This window comes from Nematolebias whitei, chromosome 17 (assembly GCF_014905685.2).
Source record: "Nematolebias whitei isolate Nwh7 chromosome 17, NemWhi1, whole genome shotgun sequence".
NCBI classification, from domain to species: Eukaryota; Metazoa; Chordata; class Actinopteri; order Cyprinodontiformes; family Rivulidae; genus Nematolebias; species Nematolebias whitei.
This window is the reverse complement of record NC_056514.1, coordinates 29,688,840-29,711,737: the sequence shown is the minus strand read 5'-3', so window position 1 is coordinate 29,711,737 and position 22,898 is coordinate 29,688,840. Positions and strand designations below refer to the sequence as shown.

General features: G+C 41.3%; 1 protein-coding gene across 3 annotated transcripts in view; it reads right to left on the bottom strand.

Moving 5' to 3' along the window:
• The window catches only part of adkb (adenosine kinase b), a 199,663-nt gene that overhangs the window by 168,295 nt on the left and 8,470 nt on the right, over positions 1 to 22,898 (bottom strand). For all 3 annotated transcript variants that reach the window (XM_037691472.1, XM_037691470.1, XM_037691471.1), the window contains one exon: positions 10,066 to 10,144. In XM_037691472.1, coding sequence (XP_037547400.1) covers positions 10,066 to 10,144 — 79 coding nt within the window. The remainder of the gene's footprint in view (positions 1 to 10,065; positions 10,145 to 22,898) is intronic.

The following is a 22,898-nucleotide window of genomic DNA, read 5'->3' as shown; positions in this document are numbered from 1 at the left end:
CATGCATGCATCCATCTGTCCACCCACCCATCCATCCATCCATCCATCCATCCATCCATCCATCCATCCATGCATCCATCCTTCCATCCATCCATCCATCTGTCCACCCATCCATCCATCCATCCATCCATTCATCCATCCATCCATGCATCCATCCTTCCATCCATCCATCCATTTAGCTATCCATCCATCATCCATGCATCCATCCTTCCATCCATCCACAAATCCATCCATCTATCATCCATCCATCCAACTATCTGTTCATCCATCCACCCATTGCATCCATCCATTATGCATCCATCCATTCCATCAATCCACCCATCCAGCAATCCATCCATCCATCCATCCATGCATCCATTCATGCATCCATCCATCTGTCCATCCATCCACCTATTCCATCAATCCATCCATCTGTCCATCCATCCATCATTCATCCATCCATCTATCCATCCATCATCCATCTATCATCCATCTATCCACCCATGCATCCATCCATCGCTTATCTCCAGCAGTCATTGAATAAGATGCAGGGAACATATTTAATGAGAGATTTTTTTTGTGTAACTTTTTGAAAGTGATTTTCTTTTACTCTAGTTTAAACACTAAAAATGTTTTAGGTCATAGCTACAGTATAACCCAAAAAAGACAACACACTATAAACAACACGTAAAGAACATTAATGTATCCACGTTAGCTAAAAGGCTAATTGTTATCTAAAGCCATGAACGTATTTGGAACAAATATTTACGGAAAATATAATTTAAAACTAATAGTAATACTGTGGGAGAACTTTCATTCAAGATTCTAGCTGTAATTTTACAAAACAGTTAATTTATTTTAAAACAATTGTGAATTTATTTGCATTTTGAAATAATTGATCATCATGTGAAAACAAGAGGATATATAGAACTAAAATGTTTTGTGAAACTAAACCTCTGAGCCCTATTTTTTTTTTTTTTTCAATATATTTCAGTGCAGATAGAAACTTGTATCCTGTGTGGTGCAAAACATGTCATATCTTAACATTTAACAACCTGAGTAAGAAAAAAAGTACATTAGTCTGTATAATAACCCTCTGTGAGTTAACAAAACAGACACATTTTTTAGGATTTAGTTGAAAACCTTGGGATAGAACAGAACTGATGTATTTCACAGCAGATCTAAGCACAGCTCACTCAGGAAACCTGAATGTCTTCAGTGAGTCAAACAGTTAAGTTGAGCCGCTGCTGCCATAAACCCGGTGGGAGAGCTTGGAATAATCTAGGCAATGTTAATGATGCAATTTATATGTGAGGGGACCGGTGTTTGGCAGGCTCTTTCCGTCTGAGCGGGCTGCGCAACCCAGCGAGCTCCCAACACCCCCTGCTAGATGGAGGGGGTGGAGTAGGAGGAGGATGTCAGAGCCCATGTGAAAAGAGGGAGCGAGCGAATCACTGATAAGAGCCATTACTATTAGTGTCTGTCTGTCACCTGCTGTGCGTCATCCAGCCTTCTCTCTCGCCGCATGCTCCCCCATCCCCGTCGCTCCATCCCCATCCGTTTTCCTGAGGCGCATCACTGCAAATTTGCACTCACCTACACATTTTCCATCCTCTCAAAGATAGACTTGGTTGGCTCCGAAAACTGAGCCAAGTCGAACTCTGAAAACTCCTGCGAGCTTTGTTTCAAAACAGTTGTGAATTAGTGAAGGTGCAGACATCTGCCGGCATTTATCCGATAAAAACAAAGCAGAAATAGATGAAAGCGAATTGGCAGGAGGAGGACAAAATATTCTACACAACTTTTCATTTTGTCTGGGCCAACACCGAGCCTAATTTGGTATTTCATTTATTACTTGGCCGCGGGTTCTGCAGCTCCTTAAACTTATGAACTCGGGAGAAATGAACAGTAATTGCAGGCTGTTCTTTATTTTCTTAAAACCTTTTTAACCAAAATATTTAAAGCTGTTTTTCTCAGTTGCTACGCAACACTTCAACCGCAAGAGTGGGAGCACGCTGAGAATGTGCCAAATAAATACCACTGCCACAGGCATTCTGTGGGGAAATATGAGGAAGGGGCATCATCCAAGACATTTATGAAAACGTAGAGCTGTTGTGTAAAACGCACGATCATTCTTTCGTTCACCAGTTGCTCGACCTGTGTCAACAAGTGACGCCAACAAACACCTCGCTTAATGAAGCATTGTTTACAGACTGAAATGCTCTGCGTCATTTGAGCACATCTCTCAATACTTTAAAGGACAGCATATTAAAAGTCCTGTGCAAAACACGTTGCTAGAACGTAGGCCTGTCGCAATAAATCAATTAATCGCATGATGAATGAGAATTATCGACCTCGTTTTCATTTATCGGCTTTTTCGTTTCTTCATGTCTCTCTCTTTCTACTGAAGACACTGGATGACAAAAGGATCAACTCCGGTGATCTTCACTTATCCCTCACTTTCTCTTTTCCCTTTAAAATCCATTTTAACCGTCCAAAATCGCGTTTTTGAATCGTTAAAAGCAGCTAAGCTGAGAAGCTAAGCTACGAGCTAAGCTAACAGGCCGACCTCGGGGAAAAAACTTCCGTCTCGTCGAAGCTCCAAAATTCACGGTTGAAACCCCTGCTTTCATGTAAAAAGTTGTTTTTCTCTGTAAAACGAAGCTGCAAACTTGTTTACTGATTCTTTAAAATTAAAAACTTTGTGCAAAAAATGCTACACTAAAGAGCTCAAACCACACTGAGCGTCCGCCATTTTGAGAACCGAAAAAAGGAGAGACAGCCCATGTCACGTGAAGGGACCTCCCTCCTATTTTTCTTTAAAAGACACGCTGCTCACTCCCTCACTATCCATCCTTTGGTTCAAACACTCTTATACTGCCATCTGGTGGTCAACACAGGTACTGCACTCAAAACAAATTAACCAGCAGTTCTTAAATTTGACAATAATTACTAATTATTGTCAAATTTCAAATAATATTGTCGTTTATCGCAATAATTTCTGAGACAATTAATCGCTCAGCAAAATTTGTACTAGAACTACTAATACTAGAACGTGGCAGGAGAATGCTGTCATCTGCTTCATGAGTTGTGCCAGTCGGAGCTCACCTGGAGTATGGGCAGCTGCACAAGAGATGAGCAAAGCAAGCTTTTCTTCCTGACCCTGGAATCCAGGACTTAAAGTGAGGACACGATACAGAAGATATCACATTCAATTCCAGCGCCAGCCTCTGAGGCTAGATGATACGCATTCAGTGCGTCTGTCTCTCGAGCCCTCAATGTTAATCAACACTCTTTCCAATGCATACTTATGAGTTGCGATCTACTCCCCATGACTTCCCTTTCGCAGCTTGAATTAAGTCGCAAATTTGATGGCAAATTAACTTCAACAGGGGTGCTGATATGTCACCTTTACGGGAAACTGTGCCAACTGTTGCTGGTGCAACAAAAATATCCTGCAAGTGACGGGAAAATTAAATCAGGCCTATTGGTGTTGAAGAAACGTTTAACGAAACAGGGAAAAGAGCCACCGGATCCTGCCTTCTGATGACAAAACCCGGCACAATCGCTCAGTCAACCTTCATCACCGCAATCGCGGATTAAATGAACACTGGTATTAGCTGTGACATACAGTCACAATACAGCTGAAGTGGGAGGAACTCGTGCTCAGACAAGTGTGCATACAAGTGTGTGAAAGGGGAGGTGAATGTGGAACCAACTGAGATCCCCGCACTTCATCACTGAGTAAATGGCACTGCAGACATGGGCTGCGACTTCACAGCTGCTTCATGGCGGGTGACATTGAAGCCCACGCTTGAACACGTCGCTCATCAAAGCGAATGAGGCGTTCGTCGCCTCTTGCGCCGAGGAAAAAACAAAGTCAGCCACTCTCAAGTGCGCACTTGCGCACCTGGAATGCTGCGTGAGCGGAGATGAGAATAAAAAGAGGATGGCGAGAAAAAAAACAAAAAATACATTTGGATTTGTGAATCTTTCTCGAGAAGCTTAACAGACTGTGACCTTTCCCTGCTTCGTAATGGGAAGGAAACAACAAGACCTCGGTGCCATAAAACAGCTCAGAGTGGAAGCCAAAAGGGGTTCTGCAATTAACCTGTCTTAAAACAAACAAGAGGGGTTTTGCTTTATCAACAGGTAAGAGGGTTGATTGAGTGGTTTGATTTCTGTGGTGTGAAACTCAAAGGCCCAACAGGGTTCAGGTTTTAATCAATCATTAGAGTGCTGCGATCTATGCATGCGCAAACTCGCTTAATTCAATCAAAAACCGCAGAAACTCAAGAATGAGCAAGTATCAAATGTCTCAAAAGCTCACCCCCATCCCCCCCTGGTCTTTACAGACAAAGAGCATTTGTTCTAATGGTGATCATTAAGTGTAGGAGAAGAAAGTATAAACAGAAAGTGACAGAAAAATTATAAATGCCCCCTTTTAGCGTACATGGGCACATCCTCCAGAAAGTCGAGTCACAGAGCCTGAACACAAAAGCTCCACTCTTTCCCTCTAACTGTTCTCGTTCCTCTAAGTGGTACCAGACGTAGGTATTTCTTCATTTAGGCCATTCGAATGGAGGCGAGTCGCCATTCTTTATTTATTTTACAAAACGAGCGGCGAAAGCCAAACATGAGGTCATGGAACATTTTCACCCAGAGAAATAAGTCACCGCTGCCTTCAATGAGACATCAAAACCAGTTGAGGTATTCCCCTGCAAAATATGAGCTAGTCAGGAACTTTCTCAAAGTCAAGTGGTGCGGTGGGACTTTTCTGTTATTTAAATACAACTCTCAGCAGTGTGGCGCACATGCGTTTCCAATTAGGACCTTCGGAGCCAAACAGCCCAACTTGGGCCCCCGTTCACCCCGTTTCCACGACTGACCAAGTCTCGGGAAATGTTAAACAGGCATCGAAACCATGACAGATACAGCAGATTTTTCAAAAGCCTTTGCTCTCTAAACAACAATTAAGACACCACAATGAATTGATTACGCAGACCACTAAGAAAAATGCACAAAGTCTAAACAGAGAAAAGAGAACGCAATTAATCATAACTTCTTTTTTTTTTTTTTTTTTTTTTTTTGTGACACATTTACAGCTAAGGCGCTTGGACAAAGCAATTTGTCCACTGGGTAAATGTGTACAAAGCCTGCTTACAGTGCAAAGAAATACAATACGTCAATGGTGTTGATTTGTGGGGAACCTAATGAGCGCTCGTAGTTTACACGAGGCAGTCAGAGTAGGACCTACTTCACTCACAGCAGCAATAACTCCCTACGAGCCTGTCTCTGCTCAGACTTCAATCTCTGGGCCCTTAGGAGCTGTTGGACGACTTTGATGTTCTGTCTAAATGAATTGACTGTGCTTCTTGATACAGCCCCACAGTCATATGACTCCCCCCACGAATCCTGCCACCTGTGATAAACACCACGAGTGCTCGGCAATACCAAATTTTGGATCACATTCTCAGAAAACCCCCATTTTCTTCATCCCCCACTTTAAGCTTGCAAATAACTGAAATAAATATATATATATATATATATATATATATATATATGTATATATATATATATATATATATATATATATAAAATTGTTGTTTCCGCTCTGCTTTATCCGAGCAAAAGCCCTTTGATGTGTGAGGCTGTGTGTGAGCAGGCTGGTTTTTGTTACCTTACAGCCTTGCAACATCCAGAAAGTAAGCCTTTATGTTGGTGCCCCTTCAGGGCATGGTGTTTGTTAGAGCCAGGGCAAAAGCAGCAACCTCCAACCCACTTCTATCATCGCACTTTTTTTTTAATTTCCAAAAGAATCAGAGCCAGAAAGCTCTGCATAAATGCTTGTGGGTTGACAGACTTGATCTGAACAAGATCTGACGCTTATTCAGGGGCATTTGTGCTCAACGAAGTAATAATACGTCTAAAAGCGTTCAATACAAAAAACAACTGGACTTTATTTGGAACAGAAGACGTTTGTATTGAACGCTTTTTTGAATTCATCATGTCCTGGATGACTGAGAATCTTCACCAGCAATAATACGTCTACTTTAAAGCCCTTACCTTGTCACAATGTGTAACTTGATTAAGGATAAGAATATAAACGATAAAAAAGTAAGGCAAACACTGAGCGTAACCCACAGAACAACATAAAATATTGCTTCAATCAAAGAGTAGGGCTGAGGCAGGACGTAATTACCGTATTTTCCGCCATACACGTCACTCCGCCCTATAAGTCGCATCAGTCCAAATATTTCTAATAAAGTGGAAAAATCCATAAATAAGTCGCTTCGCCATAAACGTCGCATCTATTATGTGCCACTGCTGATGCGTAGCGTTTATTACGTGTCACCACTGACAACTCGGAAATGTGGGCCGGTGTTGTGCCAAAAATTGATTGGCTACCTAATGGCGGCCCCGGGAGCGTGCACGGGAGGACTTTAACAAGAATTTAACAAGATTAACACTTAAAAACAATTATTTGTTTGCTCGAAATTATAGTAAAAGGTGAGTCTCAGTCTAACCTTTGCTTAATAAATGCACTTTGACGGTCAAATTAGTTGTATTTCAAAAGGTATTTGCTGCCTCGGTGCTCCCGGGAGTGTGCAGACAGGGAGGAAAAAAAGGTGGAGGAACGCTGCGCGTTTCTTCGAAATTTAACAAGATAACCACTTAAAAACAATTATTTGTTTGCTCACAATTATAGCAAAGGTGTGTCTCAGTTGAATCTTTACTTAATAAATGCACTTTAATAGTCAAATTAGCTGCATTTTGTGCGAGCAGTGCAGCGAAATGAAGCTGATTTGACAGTTGTTCCAAGCAGCGAGCAGAACAAAGGTGGTTAGTATGGCAAGCTGATTGTGTCATTAATAGATTAATAAATTTTCAGGTCTCTCTTGTAAATGAGTCCACGAGGCTCAATGGGATTAACCTGTATAAATAAAGATTGAATGAATGAATAGATGGTGAAGGTTCTCAGTCATCCAGGACATGGTAAATTAAAAAAAAAAAAAAGACAAATACAATAAAGTACTTTGTATAAATTAAAGTATGATAAATAAAGTCCAGTTATTCTGTCTTGAATTTTTTTGAATTACTCATTAATAGTCACTTTTCCTTATTACAGGATACAACATTACTACTCAACTGCCATCTAGTGGCTGAAAATGGTAGTGTTCAATTATTTCAGTCAGAATGAATGAAAACGGTCATATCTCAGCCAAAAATTGGATTATAAATATGGGAAAAAATCCATAAATACGTCGCTTCGGCCTATAAGTTGCAGGGCACGCAAATTATGCAAAAAAAAGTGACTTATATGGCAAAAAATACGGTAATCAATAGTTAGCCATCCAAGCTCTTTTTGTCTACTTCTCATTTGACTAAATCTATTTATCATTCTGCTTACACTTAACGTTGAGTTTTCGATTTCACAGGAACCTTGCATGAAACCTCAGTGTTTAACCTGTTATATCTTTCAGATGAAGTAGGAAGTAGGAGTTCTACTTGGCGAAGCCACAGATCCACCCACACCTTGGGTTTTTCCCTGCATGTGCAGTGATTCCTGTGCAAAGCCTCTGAACACCACTCTCTCGCTCTCTCCCTCCTCCAGCGGCGATGGCGAGCAAACCGGCCCTGGATCGAGCACCTCATTTAGTCGCCGGTGCACCTTTGATGTGGATTCAGAGCTGCAGTGCATAGTATGTGTTTGAAGGTTCGGCTTCCACAATACAGCCAGGTTTGAAGTTTCCCATATTGCAGGTGCTACAATGTGATAATCCAGGAGCCAGTTATGCATTATACATTTTTGCCATAAAAGAACGTAAACTTAAAGTGGAATGTGGAAAAAGTCATCGCTTTAAGGTACATATTGACACAAACAGTGTGCGAGACTCCAGGGTGTGGGACGAAAACGCTCTTGTTATCTCGAGCATTTCAGAATCAGAAAGACATCTTTACTCAGAAGGGGGTAAATATCCAAATAAACAGAGTAGAATAACATTTGACTATGCTGCTATGAGACAAATTTAGTTGGCTGATCGCTCCTCTCAGGGCACAGAGAGAAGAAGGGGGCCATGACGGCTCCCGTCTTTAGTGAAGAGGCCAGCAATGAAAATCTCTTTAGCCATTTAATTTCACGAGGGACTTGATTCACAGCTCGGGGGCAAGTCTAACAGTGTCCTCTTAAAAAAACATTTGAAAAAGCATGCGTGACTTAAGTGAAAAGGATTAAACTGAATACAGTAGTCCCTCGTTTATCGCGGGGGATCCGTACCCTGAAGCCCCGCGATAAGTGAAAAACCACAAAGTAGGAATAGTAGTACAAGTAGTAGTAGTATACATACATATATACATATATAAATACATATATACATATATAAATACATATATATATATATATATATATATATATATATATATATACACATATACATACGTGTGTGTGTATATATAAATTGTCCCTAGGTATGAGTGAGAGAGTGAATGGTTGTTTGTCTCGTTTGTCTCTATGTGGCCCTGTGATGGAATGGAGACCTGTCCAGGGTGTCCCCCGCCCCTCGCACAGTGATTGCCGGACATGGGCACCGGCGACCCCCGTGACCCAAAATGGAAGAAGCGGGTAAAAGATAATGGATGGATGGATGTTTCTAAACGCTCTAAAAGAGCACAGGATGTCATGACTTCAGCTCCCTGCCCCCTCTGCTCTTTGACACCTGCAAGTGCTCTTGGCCACGCCCACTTCTTTGCTCTGCACGGAGAACAGCTGATCCCAAGTAAGTATGTCTGCAGCAAGAAACTTATCCTGCAGTGTGGGCTGCACAAATGTGCAGCAGGTGCTAAATAATTTAAAATAAATTATTTTAAATAAAAATTCCATGCCGATCGTGCGGCTCAACGATCAATCAGTCAACTGTGTGTCATGTCCAATCTTATTTTGAAAAACCGCGACAGAGCGAGCCCGCGATAAACGAACCGCGAAGTAGCGAGGGACTACTGTACACGCCTTTGTTTTGTAGCCACACTTACAACAAGAGATGACGAAATAGCCTGTTGAGAAATTTGCAATTATATTCCTAAACCCTGAAAAATAAGAAAAGAAGACGCTAAATAACTGCATCGAGCATGCAGGATTCTCTCTTTTTGTTTTTGTTTTTTTTAAAGGAGGAGCTGTTGCCCAGAGAAGAAAACCTAGCTGACAGTTAATGTCTGTAAGAGATGGAGTTTTATGCAAACGCTTGTGATCTTGATAATTAAAGAGTGTTTGTATGGAGGTGCACAGCTCCGCATTTCTCTTTAAAGGATGTTTACTGTCTCTTAAGCACAGAGATGGTGACTGCCTAAGGGCCTGCCTACTTCTTTTTTTTTTCCCGAGCTCTGTATCCGCCTTTTGATAAATACACACAAACACACTCACGAGTATAAATACAAACCCTGCACGCTGAGCTAACATGTTAAAACGCACACACACAACAACAAAGCCTTGCTGCTTTCAGAGACATCAGCCTCTCAATTAGCTTCTATCCCTCTTCCTTGGAAGAGAATTATTTTTCAGCTGGATGCCTTTTCTTTGTTTATTGTGAGCAGACCGAAGCCTTATCAGCAGCTAATCACCGCAAGTCAAATTCAAAACCTCACTGCAGTCACTTAAAAAAAAGGAAGGAGGAATTAGTGAATAATCTTCTAAAGTTCAGATTGTCATTTTAGATTTGAACAATCAACAATTTCTTTTAGATGCTCAAATCCGTCTAACAGCCAGAGAGAAGATCAGCATTTGTTGGATGTAATTTGATGTGACATGTTAATTGCATCTACTTGTAATTCTTTCTAATTGATGCTTGATATGTCTCAGGAAATTAGGCCAACTAGATAACACTGTAAATATTATTAATCCTCCCCGCTTTTCTCTTTTTTCGTGGCAGGTCTGATGAATTCACAACAGCCAGAGCTGTAATGTGTCAATGTGCTGTGCAGCTATTGCTCCGTATTCCCAGAGCTGCCAGGCAGACAAATCTAAGGTTACAAGCATACCACTGTATATTCAAAACACATTCAGGAACACTGCAGAGAGCCAAGAAGACTCACCTGAGCAATTTTCACAGAGTTCTGGGTAGAACCACCGGCGTGGTATTCCACTTTCTTTCTCTTGACAATTTCGGAAAACCTGAAATAAAAACAAAAATGGACGGTCAAGATGCAGTTTACATCAATGCATGTACACGCACATTAATAACTTGAGAAAAGAAATGGTACAAAAGATGTATTTATTGTTTTTTTTGTTTTTTTTTATTATTATTACTTCCGCTCTTTTGAAGTGGGGTTCTGAGGAAAGGTGTATGGATGGCTCTTTGAACCACCTCAGTTTGGATAAAAAATGGATTCTTGAGCTGACGGCTAGTCCAGGCGAGGCCAAGAACAAAGTGGATTGCTGGGACTTTAAAACAGTTTGCAATTTTATAGTCATTTATTCAAACACTGTTTTATAACCCCTTTACACATTTGTTAATTTGGCCTTACTTGGCTCCAGCAGATATAATATATTGTTGCTGCTGTGAATTTCACTTGTATATAAAATCAGAATAAGCTTTATTATCATTGTACTGAAATACAATGAGATTATGTTCGTACAGCTGGCGGAGTGCACGTTTCTGCTGCTACTGGAGCACAGGGGGAAAATCCATGAGGATAGGATAGTGGCATTACCAAAAAAGATCTCTTCATATCTTGTCCTATCAGGACACAATTTAAGACATCAAAAAACTCTATGAGCAAGCATATTAAGAAACACATTACATATACGTTTGATGGCAAGACGGTGAGATTTGTCCACGAAGCACTTCCAGATGGACCATAGTCCTGATAAGATGTTGGTGTCAGCCGATACAGCTCTGATAAGCCTTCACGGAAGTTCTCGGGGCGGGGTGGTGTTGCGATAGACCAAGCTTTTCCTTAGTTTACACATATCCCAGGAGAAAGTTGATAAGTCGGCCTGCTTCGAGGCCAACTGGGGGAGTCAAATTCAGATAAGCCACAATTTAGTTTATAATTTGTAGTTTTTTAATCTTATGTAAATAATCACGTAATGGGAAATTACTATGTAAAGTTTTTTTTTTTTTTTAATGAATCGTAGCTAAACTTTTTGAGATTGCAATTGCTTTAAAAGGGCAACAATCCACTTTGGGCATTGTCTACACAGACAGTTTTTCCAAAACTCTGTTCCTATTTGTTATTTTGAAAAATAGCCTTGTAAATCCGATGTAACAGGCCAGATTAACACCTGCCCATATTAAACCCCCAAAAATAGGCTCATAATTTGGCCTACTAAATGGTTAGCATTTCAAGATTTAAGTCTGTTAGCTTTCTCACTTAACTTACCCGTAAAAGCTGAACCCCCAATAAACTGTTGAATAATTAAGTAATTATTGTGTATATGACTCAATACTTCTGATATCATGGGAGTATAATCTGGCCTGAAGGGTACAAATAGACCTAGGACAATTTTTTTTTACACTGGAGGATAAATTGGCCTAGGCCCCTTTAACCGCAGTACGGGTATGACCGTGACACACTTGGAGTTTTCTGTGTCGTTGCCTTGCCATCATGCCAACGTGCCATCATGGTTCAGTCCTTCTAACCTCAGGCTCAGGCCTGTCATGGCGGCTGTCTCCATGATCCTCCATCTGTCTGCATGGACCAAACTCTACGGACCCACTTGGTTCCGCGGGGAAACCTTGGATGCTCTCTATGCCGGACCCAGTTCAGGAGGGCAGTCTGGAAGGGCAGCTGCTGCAGTCCTTGTTAACATCATGCTGCTGACGGGACCTGCTAACTAGACATGCTAACGCTGCTAATAACACCAAGCCGCTAATAGAACCACACTGCTAAAAGTACCATGGTGCCAATGGGACTATGTTGCTAAGAGAAACCTCACTACTAACAGTATCATGCTGCTAACTGGACCATGTTGCTAAGATAACCTCACTGCCATTAGAACCACTCTGCCAATAGGACCAAGCTGCTGTGGATTTATTTCTTTTTACTTTTGTCGCCTTGTTTTTGTATTTTTGTTGCATGCTTTGGTATAACCAAACCGAACATAAGAGAATCGTGCTGCTATTGTTCAGTGTATTGTTTGGCACTATTGGTGACTAGTGTATATTTTAGATCTTTTAGTGTACCGTTGGGCTTTGGTTTAGCATATATCTTAGTTTATATCTTAGATCCTTATTTACTGTTTCTTTTTACACTTCAGATTTTTGATAATGTTTGATGTAACTGGGACCCTGTGTACACAATTCCATTCCATCTCATGTACCACATGTGATGTGAATGACAATAAAGAACCTTGACTTGACTTAACCCCAGGTATAGTACAGACTGGGGTACAGTATGGCCTGTTACACCGGCATCGGTCTTCATCCATTGCTCTTCATCCATACACAAAAATATTTGTATAAATGTGCCCACCATGGTAAGTTAATTGACCCAACAAAGGAAGTTGTCAATCAAAGACTGTCCATTTGCATTTTTATTTATATCCATGTTAAATAACTTAAAGTAGACTATACTATTCCCATTGGTGCTGTATGTAATTTTACCTTTATCATTCCTTGAAGGATGGCATTTAGCTCGCCATCTTTCGTGCCACATTTTTAAACTTTAAATGTTGAAAGATGAGAAATGTATGCATCCTTTATGATTGTCTATTGTTGTCTTTGTGCCCACTGTTGTCATCACTCTTTGTTAAAATTAGGTCTCTCTTGTAAGTGAGTCCCCGAGGCTCAATGGGATTAACCTGTATAAATAAAGGTTGAATGTAAAATGGGGCAGCTGTTTTGGTCAAACCTTGAAAATAATGTTAAGTGTAACCTCGTGATTTTGCAAGAGGTCACGCTCAGAGTATGTGCTGTAAATTACTCTCAGCTACTAATATATCAAATTTTAGCTTAATATAAGTAAAAATGGCTGAATCACAGGCGGGTTTTTTTTTTGCATTTTCTAAGGTCAGTCGGCAGCCATCTTGAATTGTGCTGACTCGAAATGTTAATCAGTTGTAGAAGTATATCTAACTGCAAGTTTCACAAAAAACTGATGCATGGTTCATAAGTTACTTTGGTAAAAGACAGACGCACAAACAGGCAAAAAACAAAAAATGGTACACCTTTGCCTTTCAGCAGCAGGTGATCACATTAAAAAGAGCTGAAAATGCTTGAGTGTAATCCTAAAGTTTGTCAGGTTTGGTTTAAAAGCAGGGCAGCACGGTGGCACAGTTGGAAGAGCTGCTGTCTCTCAGCAAGCAGGTTGCCTTGTTTCAAATCCAGGTCCGGGGGCCTTTCTGGGTGGAGTTTGCATGTTCTCTCTGTGCATGCGTGAGTTCTCTCCGGATACTCCGGTTTCCTCCCATAACCAAAAACATGCATGTTAGACTGACTGGTAACTAAATTGTCTCTAGGTGTAAGTGAGAGAGTGAATGGTTGTTTGTCTCTATGTGTCCCTGTGATGGACTGGAGACCTGTCCAGTGTGTACCCCGCCTCTCGCACAGTGATGGCTGGACATGAGCACCAGTGACCCCCTCTACCTGAAAAAGGAAGAAGTGGGTAAAAATAATGGATGGATGGCATTTCAGGATTTAAAGACATTTTGGGGGTTGCGTGAAAAAAGCAAGATCAAATTTGACTTGAAGAGAACTATGTCATATCTATAGTGAAGACTGCCAGAAAAACAGGAGTAATCTGTATGTAAAGTGTATCATGACTGAACAACATGTGTGTCAAAGAAGTTCAATACTTAAGCACAACCTGGTTTAACTTGGCATGGCTGAATTTTGAGCTGGTGTGAAAGTAACCTTTACTGGTTCAAAGAAAGTCTACATATCATGTCTCAAGGCAAGAAGTCTACCAGGGCAGAGTGTTCCTAATAAAAAACTTCTCATGCAAGTGGAAAATATGTTAAGCGAGGGGGGATGGGGGGGGGAGAGAAATTGTTCCTGAGACACCTGTTTTGACTCCTTGACAAAAGAGGAATTTGAGCACTGTGGGTGTTTATAACATGAAGGCAAGCGAGGGACTCCAGACCCATTTCAAATAGATACACAGCTTCAGAGGATTTGAGCACTTTTTTCACTAGACGTATTTGCTCCACCTTTCAGTGCAGACAGCATGAGGCCCTGGTCTCGGAAGCCTGGAAAAATCCCATCCGAAAAGGAGCAGCTGCCTCGAGACCTTTACACCCTCAAACATCATGTGATCCCACAGTAGTGACACCGTAAACGGCCCCCGTGGCCATTTAGGGATAGAAAATCCCTTTCTATCTACTGCAGACCTGAGCTCACTCAGTGATAGGAGGGAGCGGAAGAAAAGAAATTGTTTTGAACAAAATGTCCTCGGCTAGTAACCTCCGCTTTTTAAAACCTGTTGGTGTTGTTCAATGGAAGAGCAATTTCAGCTATGCCATGAATTCCACTACAGTGCGGTCAGTCTGTTACACAACAAGAGCCATACAAGAGGCTGACTGTGACATGCTGGTTAAATGCCACTTTCAACTACAGGTACTGTGCAATTTTTCCATTTCATACTTCCCAATCTGAGACTAATTGTGGCACTCATTTATTTAGCTTTAATAAATTCCAATTAGACAAATCAGGCCACTGAATATAATATTTGTATTCAAAGGATACAAGCATTTTCCTTCAAAGTTATCACATCTCCTCAGATTAACACATTCAAGAAGTACAGATCGTACAAGTCTGGAGCGTTGCGTTGTTTACATTCCTGGGGATGGAGCCCCCACCGTTGTTTCCCATCAAGGGAAATATGAGAGCCTCCAAAGTACTTTGAGTGTTCTTTGCTCCGAATTACTCATGAGTTCCTCTTTAACCCCCTCCTCCAAAAAAGAAACAAGCCAAGTAGATTATTTACATGAGGCAATAATTCAAGATTTGCTTCTCTAAGTCTCTTACACAGAGGGCAAGGCGAGCCCATTTACCGAATCCCACTTCATTCGCCTTTGATGTTAGCCTATCTCGATAAGACCGGATGAGTGCCCTGAAATCCCCATCGAGTGATTTCACAGGAAGAACAAGTCTCTGTTAATCAATGGGAAGATTGGATCTGGATCCTCCGGAGTGGTCCGCCTGAACGTCCTCCCGAGTGTTTGAGTGCATACCAGGGTAATTCATTGTTAATGATCACCGTTGCACCTACTCTCCTACGCACCGTTCGTTCTTATTTAATTGCCTCATTCGCCGTTTAAACAGCTTACAAATCACAAGGACAGGCAGGAAAACATGATCAAACAGCCACGATTGCTAATCAGGGGAGGGCAAGGGAAAAAGTGAGAGGACTGGGGTTCGTTTTGCTGCTCTCCTTAGGGGATTGGGAAGGAGGTGGGTTGTGTAGGAACAGTAAATTATATCCGCCTCAACTTCAGCAGGCAGGTACATTTAAACAGGCAGATCCATCGTCTCTCTATCTGACAGAAGCAGAGGGAGCAGTGCAGCTAAAAAGGCTTTGGTAATCCCAGTTTCAACAGAGGCATCTGGAGTGGAGACATGTCCCACCATTGATTAGATCCCCCAATCAGTGCATGCATCCTACACCAGTCTTCCTTGGTAGTCTGGAGGCAGAACAAGGCCTGATGCGCAGTAATTGTTTCCATAGGTCGTGCCGAGCAAAAAGAAAAGAGAAAACAGCTCGGGGACGTGATGAAAGGGAGATGGAAAGGGTGAGGAATATTGTTGTTTTTCCTCCCCAATTAAATTGTTTGTCAAACCCTTCACAAAGGGTTACGCAGTTTATCTGTTTAAAATCAATACGCCCGTCTCAGTGTGAAAGCTTGTCCCAACACAAGACAGGTCCATTAATTATTCTGTTCTCTGTGCTATCGCTGAGCTGCTCAAGGTTGAGCCTTATCTTTTCTTATTTCAAATCAATAATTATCTTCTACCATGCTCGTCGCTGCCTCTCAGAAAGAGATGTGCTTTTTATCCAATGCCTGTAGAGTCTCTCTCTCTTTCTGTGTAGCAGCCAGTGAGAAACAGAGAATGAATAGCGCATTCTTTCTTATCGCTAGAACATTAGAGCAGGATGGGAATAGATGGCAAAGAATGTACTGAACAACACAAATGAGTCATGATTCAAACGACTGTCTGAGGCCTTGTTCCCCACCTTCTGACACATCATCTAACAGGCTGAAGCGCTGGCTTAACGTTGATCCAAAGCATTATGATATTGTTCAGGCACCTCAGTGTATTTTAGCAAATTCATCTGTGCGAACCCACCTACTAAAGGTCTTATTGTCCCATCCAACAAAGTTCATTCAGGTCATCTGGATGGTTTCTTTTTTACAAAGGACTTCATCAATCTGAGGGGCCACAACAAACTCATTCCCACAAGCTGCACACCCACATAGTGGTAGTTTACTGGTGATAAGATGGTTTCTGGGGTCCACCCTTTCCCCCATCGACTCCTCTGAAGCAGCCATAGCCAAAGTGGTTCAAAACATCAAAGTAATTTGATGACTTATGTAAGTAAGAAGTATTTAAGTAAGAAACTTATTTTCCCATGTTTTCATAACGTGACACTTTGCTCTCAAATGTCAGGTTTGCTTGTGGTTCCTAGAGTTTTTAAAAGTATAATGGAAGGCAAAGCTTTTAGCTAGCAGACATGCTCTTGTGGAACAAAACTCGAGCTTCTATCCATGAAGCTTATACCTTGTCTACTTTTAATATGTTAAGACTTTCTTTTTTAATGAATCCTTTAGTTTGGGTTGATTTTGGTTTCCTGGGTTATGCTGCTATAGGCTTAGACTGCTGGAGGACATCCTGTCTACATTTATTTACTCTTGCTACTTTACAAGTTTGTATTTGCTGTTATTGCTACCATTATTCTGTTTTTTTATTTTTTATTTTTTATCCCATAGAAACTACACCTGGACTGTTTCTTATGTGTCGTCCTTATCTGTTTCCTGTTGTCTCAAACCTCAACTGGTCCAGGCAGATAGTCGCTCATCCTGAGCCTAATTTTTCCGGAGGTTTCTTGATGTTCAAAGAGAGTGGTTCTTTTCCACTGTTGCCAACATGTGGCTCATGTTGGGATTTTATGACAAAGTAAAGATTCAACACAATCTAAATCAAATAAATGTCTACGTGTTGTCATCATTGTATGTTCCCATACAATGGTGAAAATGGCTCTCTGCATTTAACCCATCCACCACCAGGTGGAGCAGTGGGCAGCTATTGAAGGTGCCCTGGGAGCAATTGGGGATGGGGTGTCCTACTCAGAGACACCGCGAGATGTGCAACGACTGGGGATCGAACCTGGGACTTTAGGGTCCCGAGTCGACTTCCCTGCCCCTACCCCATCTCGGACCCCTCTGCTGGCTTCCTTACATAATTAACTTTTACCATAAGGCATTTCACAAAGTACTGAATGTGGATGCATTATAATGTAATAAGTATTATATTGACAATAATTAGATTTATGGTTTGAACTTGTTTTTATTTCTTTTGTATAGTGCATAGATTTTTTTTTTTTGTGAATTGGCTCTATACTCAACTGAACTCAAATGATGTGAGTACTACAAAACAAGCCACAAGTTAGCTGCAATACAGACTGAATGCACAATTAATGATTGCACAATTACATGGTCATAATGGGTGAGTAATTGCATTAGAATGCAGAAACAACAAATGTGCATCCCTTTAATAATCGGCCAATCCAGCAGCAGTAACAGCCCATTTGTTGGCATTAGCTGAGAACTGCTGTTTGTACTTAATTAGGCTGCACTCGTGGATTAGACGGTGGGGGTTGAAATCTGGTCATGGAGGATGAGTTCATATCATTTCCTCTAAAATGTCACAGGTTTTTGGCTTCGCCCAGCAGAGGGTGGCGTTGTTTGTCACGCTGTACTCTGTGGATGAGGGAGTGTGTGTGTTTGGGGATATGAAAGAGGGGAAAGAGTGACACGTAGAGGGAGAGAGGAGTGGGAAGGAGGTGTAAGGGAAGGATGAGGGGCTGCTGGTGTTCTCTTGAGGATTGAGATTCGAAGCCGAAGCACAAAGCCTTTGAGACATTCTCCTTATCTCAGAGGTTGATACCGGGATCTTGGTGATTCAGAGCGCTCTCCGTGTGAATAATTCCACCAACACCCCCTACTGTGGGGACCATATGGCCCAGTGTGAACTTTAAACACATGGGGAGTGTTGCAGCTCGCCAGTCAAGCCTCCCATCTCTACACCCGCACAGGCAAGGTGTAAAGAAATGATCAGCGCAGATGATATATCAGCTCCCTCACATGTATAAGAGCTGCAGCCATCAGTGGCTTTCCTGTGTGGCTGCTGGGGGATCAAAGACGACTAAAAATAGCCCGGAGCATGCTTCTCTGAACTGAACATGCTGTATGTACTGGCTGAGACGCGCCCCCCCATTTTAATTATAAAACACTCTTTTATAATGGGGGAGTTGGGAGTGCAGGAGGAGGGGGCAGCGCCCACTTGCACAGAGATGTAGATGCTTGAATACATCCTCTGTGGCTTCCCTCTGGCGCCACCTGCTGGCAGCTGCTGCTCAAACCAGGCGTCTGCAGCCTTTAATTGTGATTGCATCAACCGTCTCTAACGCATCACGCAGATAAACAAACAGGAAGGATAAAAACAACGTAGCGCTGCGACATGTTTGAATCGGCGTAAAAGATTTCACGATTTCTTGGGCGTTTTAGTTGCGAAAGTCTCTTGTTTTTACAATTCACAAGGTCGAGATGCACAACTCTCACAGCTGAGTACAGCTCTGTGAGCATGTCAGATTTATGCGAGCGCCCCAAATTGTCAGATTTGCGCCCATCAATAAAATATTAAGAGCAGCTGGCAGCCGAACGCGTTTCTGATGTCTCAATTACCAGCCGAGTGCCAATAATCTCCGCTTTCTTCTGGGCTCGGAGGTCAACCGATGGATAGAGGCTCGTGACCTTTGTGTTGAGCAGCGGGGTGGACAATCGTAACACCTCCTCTTCAAACCCAAGCGTACAGTGGAGGTTAGTTTAAGTACTGTGCACCACTCAGCCTTAGCAACAGACAAGGGATGTGGGAAATAAAAAGGTGGTGCTGGTGGGGGCCACTGTAACGTGTCAACACACTCAGTCAAGCATGAGTGCATCCAGTGAAGTGGCACCACAGCAAGCACGCACACACGCACAAAGGTGGAGTGTTTCTCCTCACGACATGCCAGGATGGCTCCACTGGGGGGGCTTCCAGCTCCCTCAATTCGCCTCGTTATTTATTAAAAACATAAAAATAAAGAAAGAAGGTGTAGAGTCAAGTGTGTTTACAGAGCAGAGTCTGTCTCACACACACACACACACACACCCAGGAGCCTGAGTGTTTAGCATGTACTCAGTGAGAGAGGCCTTTGTTGTCTCCTTCCCGGTAAGCAGATTGAGCTGCACAGCAGCAGCAGGGGGGGGTGCAAGATGTACACAGACAGCAGGGTGTGTGAGCTGGAGAGGCACCTCCACTGATCTCCTGTGTCGTGTGATGATGTGTGTGTGATGTGTGTCTCAATCCAGCGCTGATCCCCCTGAGTCAGCCTTGTCAGTGATATGAGACCCCCCCCCCACCCCATTGCACACACACACACACACCCAACACCACCTCCTATTTCCTCTCTTTTGCTTCGCCACGCGGAATGCTAATAACAGGCAGCCACGAACGCTGCAGCGCTGAATTATTCATGCAGCAGAGGGTCACACGGCATAATGAGGAGTTTACTCTCATTCTGGATGTGATTGTGACGCTGCTAATCTACATTTAGCACGGAGAAACAGAGAAGGGGGGGGGGGGTATGGAGAGGGAGGAGAAGATGAGCCCTGATGAACTTAATTGCTGTGAACAAACAACCTCTGAAAAGAGTCACGGCATCATCCGGCGATGAGAAAGTAAACAATTAATTATCATTGGACAGAGGGAGACATAACGCAAATGTTTGAACAGCGCTAATATCCAGGCGTCAGATGACACCCCCCCCCCCCCACACACACACACACACACAATGAGGTGAAAATACAATCACAGCAACAACGACTCACTGATTTGACACACTAATAATTATTAGCTCTAATATGACATGGTTAGCAATCCCAGGAGGGTTTGGGTGCACGCTGGATTATAACGTTCTGCTCGTCTGAAACAACGTGTAACGCCTTGTTAGAGCAACATGAGAAGTTTATTTACACACATTATAATCTGCAGCCAAAAGAGGCGTGTTCTCATTATGCAAACATGTTTCCTAAAGAGGCTCCTTGGGGTAGAAACAGCAAGCTTTGGATGCCATCTGCTGGACATACGCGCTAAATATTCATTCCTGTTTATTAATGTCCCTTTATTATTAACTATTAAAAACAAATATTCAAATTAAAGGGTTAGCCTGCCTTGAAGGAATATATATCACCCATGTATTTCATGCCAGAAGGACTCTCAGCTACTATCACATCAAACTTTGGCTCGATAGCTTTAAAACTCTTGTTTTTTTTTTTAAGTTCAGCAGGTTCAGCATTCTTGAACTGAGCTGACTCGAAAAGTTAAACTTTTCTAGATGTATGTCCAATCAAGGTCAAGGTTCTTTACCGTCATTCACATCACATGTGGTACATGTGATGGAACAAAATTGTGTACACAGGATCCCAGTTACATCCAGCAATAGCAAAAGTATAAATTGTAAAAGAAAACAGTAATAAAGATGTAAGATATGAACTAAGAAATACAATAAATTAAGAATACGCTAAACACTAATATTGCAAAAACAATACGCTGAACAACACGAACGAACACAGCAGCATGAAATAAATCAGCAGCGTGAGATCAGCAGCATGGATAGTCAGCAGCACATATCAACAATCAAAGTGGCATTACGGTGATTTTTTTTTTTTTTTTCCACAGTGATCATCATTATCATTATTATATTAGTTTCATTAACATTTGTTCAGTGCTGCATGAGATATTTTAGTTGCAGAAGGTTAAAAGCATCATGTTCCAATGGCGGCACATAATAGTGTGAATGTTTATGAAGCATTCACACTATTGTGATCCATTTTTCTTCCATAGGTTTTTCAGCATTTTTCTTGTTCCACAATTTTTGTGCTATTTCAATAAATATACAAAATGTTCATCTCGTTCAGGAGAAGGGTGCTAGGACTTTCGATATTGGTACAAGTTTAGCTTTTTGAAATATTTAGCCTTTTCTGCCACTTTCTTCATCATGGAAAATTAACCGATCTCATTTTACATCCTTCAAATCTTTAGATCTGTTTACAACCTTTTACTGCTCCTTTCACATTTTGTTCTGGTTCAGCTTCTTTCAGCACCCTTGTGCAAATTTGAACCTTTTTTCAGCTACTTTCAGCTAACTTTGGCTGTTTTATCAGCTTTTTTTGTGCTCCTTTCAGGTTCTTTCTGCTAACTATAACATTTTTGTGCTCCTTCTAACTTCTTTCTGCTATTTTCAGCTTGTTGTGCTCCTTTCAGCTTATTTCTGCCATTTTCAGCTGTTTCTACTATTTCATTTACCATTTACCTGTTTTATGCTAATTTTAGCCTTTTAAGCTAATTCCACATTTTTTGCACTCATTTTAACTATTTTCAGCCGAATTCAGCAAAAATGTGCTCTCTTCAATTAATTTTGGTAATTAAAGCCTTTTTCTGCTTTTTAAGCTACTTTCCAGCTGTTTTGTTGTTGTTGCTTATTTCAGTCTTTTTCAGATGTTTGCCACCGTTTTCTGCTCATTTCTGCTTCTTTCAGACTAATTTGGCAAATGTTCTTTCTATTTTCTTCTTCTAATTTAATCTTGTGCTGCCTTTTTAGCCTTTTTTTTTTTTTTAGCTATTTTCGTCCGTTTTCAGATAAACACATTTTTCCTGGTAATTTCTGCTACTTTCAGCCTTAGTAATTTTTCTCTGCTGATTTTAGCTTTTTATACTCCTTTCAGCACGTTTCATATACTATTTAGCTGTTTTTATGCTAATTTGAGGCTTTCAACCAATTCCACATTTTTTAGCTCATTTCAGCTCTTTCTACTTCCTTCTGGTAGTTTAAGATTCTTTCTGCCTTTCAGCTACCTTCAGCCATTATTTTTGTTGCAAATTTCAGACTTATTTTTTTAGCTACTTTCCATTTTTTCCTGCTAATTTCTGCTTATTTAAACCTATTTAATAAAATATGTGTTCTTTCTGCTTTCTTCTGCTAATTTATACTTGTTCTTCTATTTTAGCTACATTTTAGCATGTTTTTTTTTTTTAGCTAATTTCAGCTGTTTTTCAGCAAATTCTTCTGCAATATGCATTCACACTTCATTTTCACAGGAAATGCAATTTCTCTATTTAAATTTAAAACACAAATGTGGAACAACTATACAAAAAAAAGAAGCTTTTAATCAGAATTTATTTATTTATTTTTTAATCAAAACTGGAAGCAAAAGCTCTTTGCACCTTATCTGCAAAACATTTAACATTTATTAGAAAACTATATAGAAACTTCCAGCTATTTGATGGCAGCCGTGATCATGAAACACAGCATCATATCTTACAATATCTTCTTTGTTACAGAATATGAGCAGGGAGAGGAAGCTGAAGTCTCGGTTTTGGTTAGCTGGTTTCCGCTCAACCCAGAAGTTCAAAACACACGAGGCGCTTTCTGAAAACCAAGCATCTGCTGCAAACAAAACTTTCGGCTGCAGAACTCCAACCGCATTGGAAATATCAGCTGCGACAGCGTCTGAGCCATGCAGTTACTGCCACATTACTCGCTAACCACCAAACTGTAAATCATGGACAGAGCACAGGCATTACAGTGAAAGTTCAGCTTTTTTAAAGCGGGATTTTGAGGAATGGTTATGTACAGTTAATATAAGACAATATGATTATTAGTGTAGT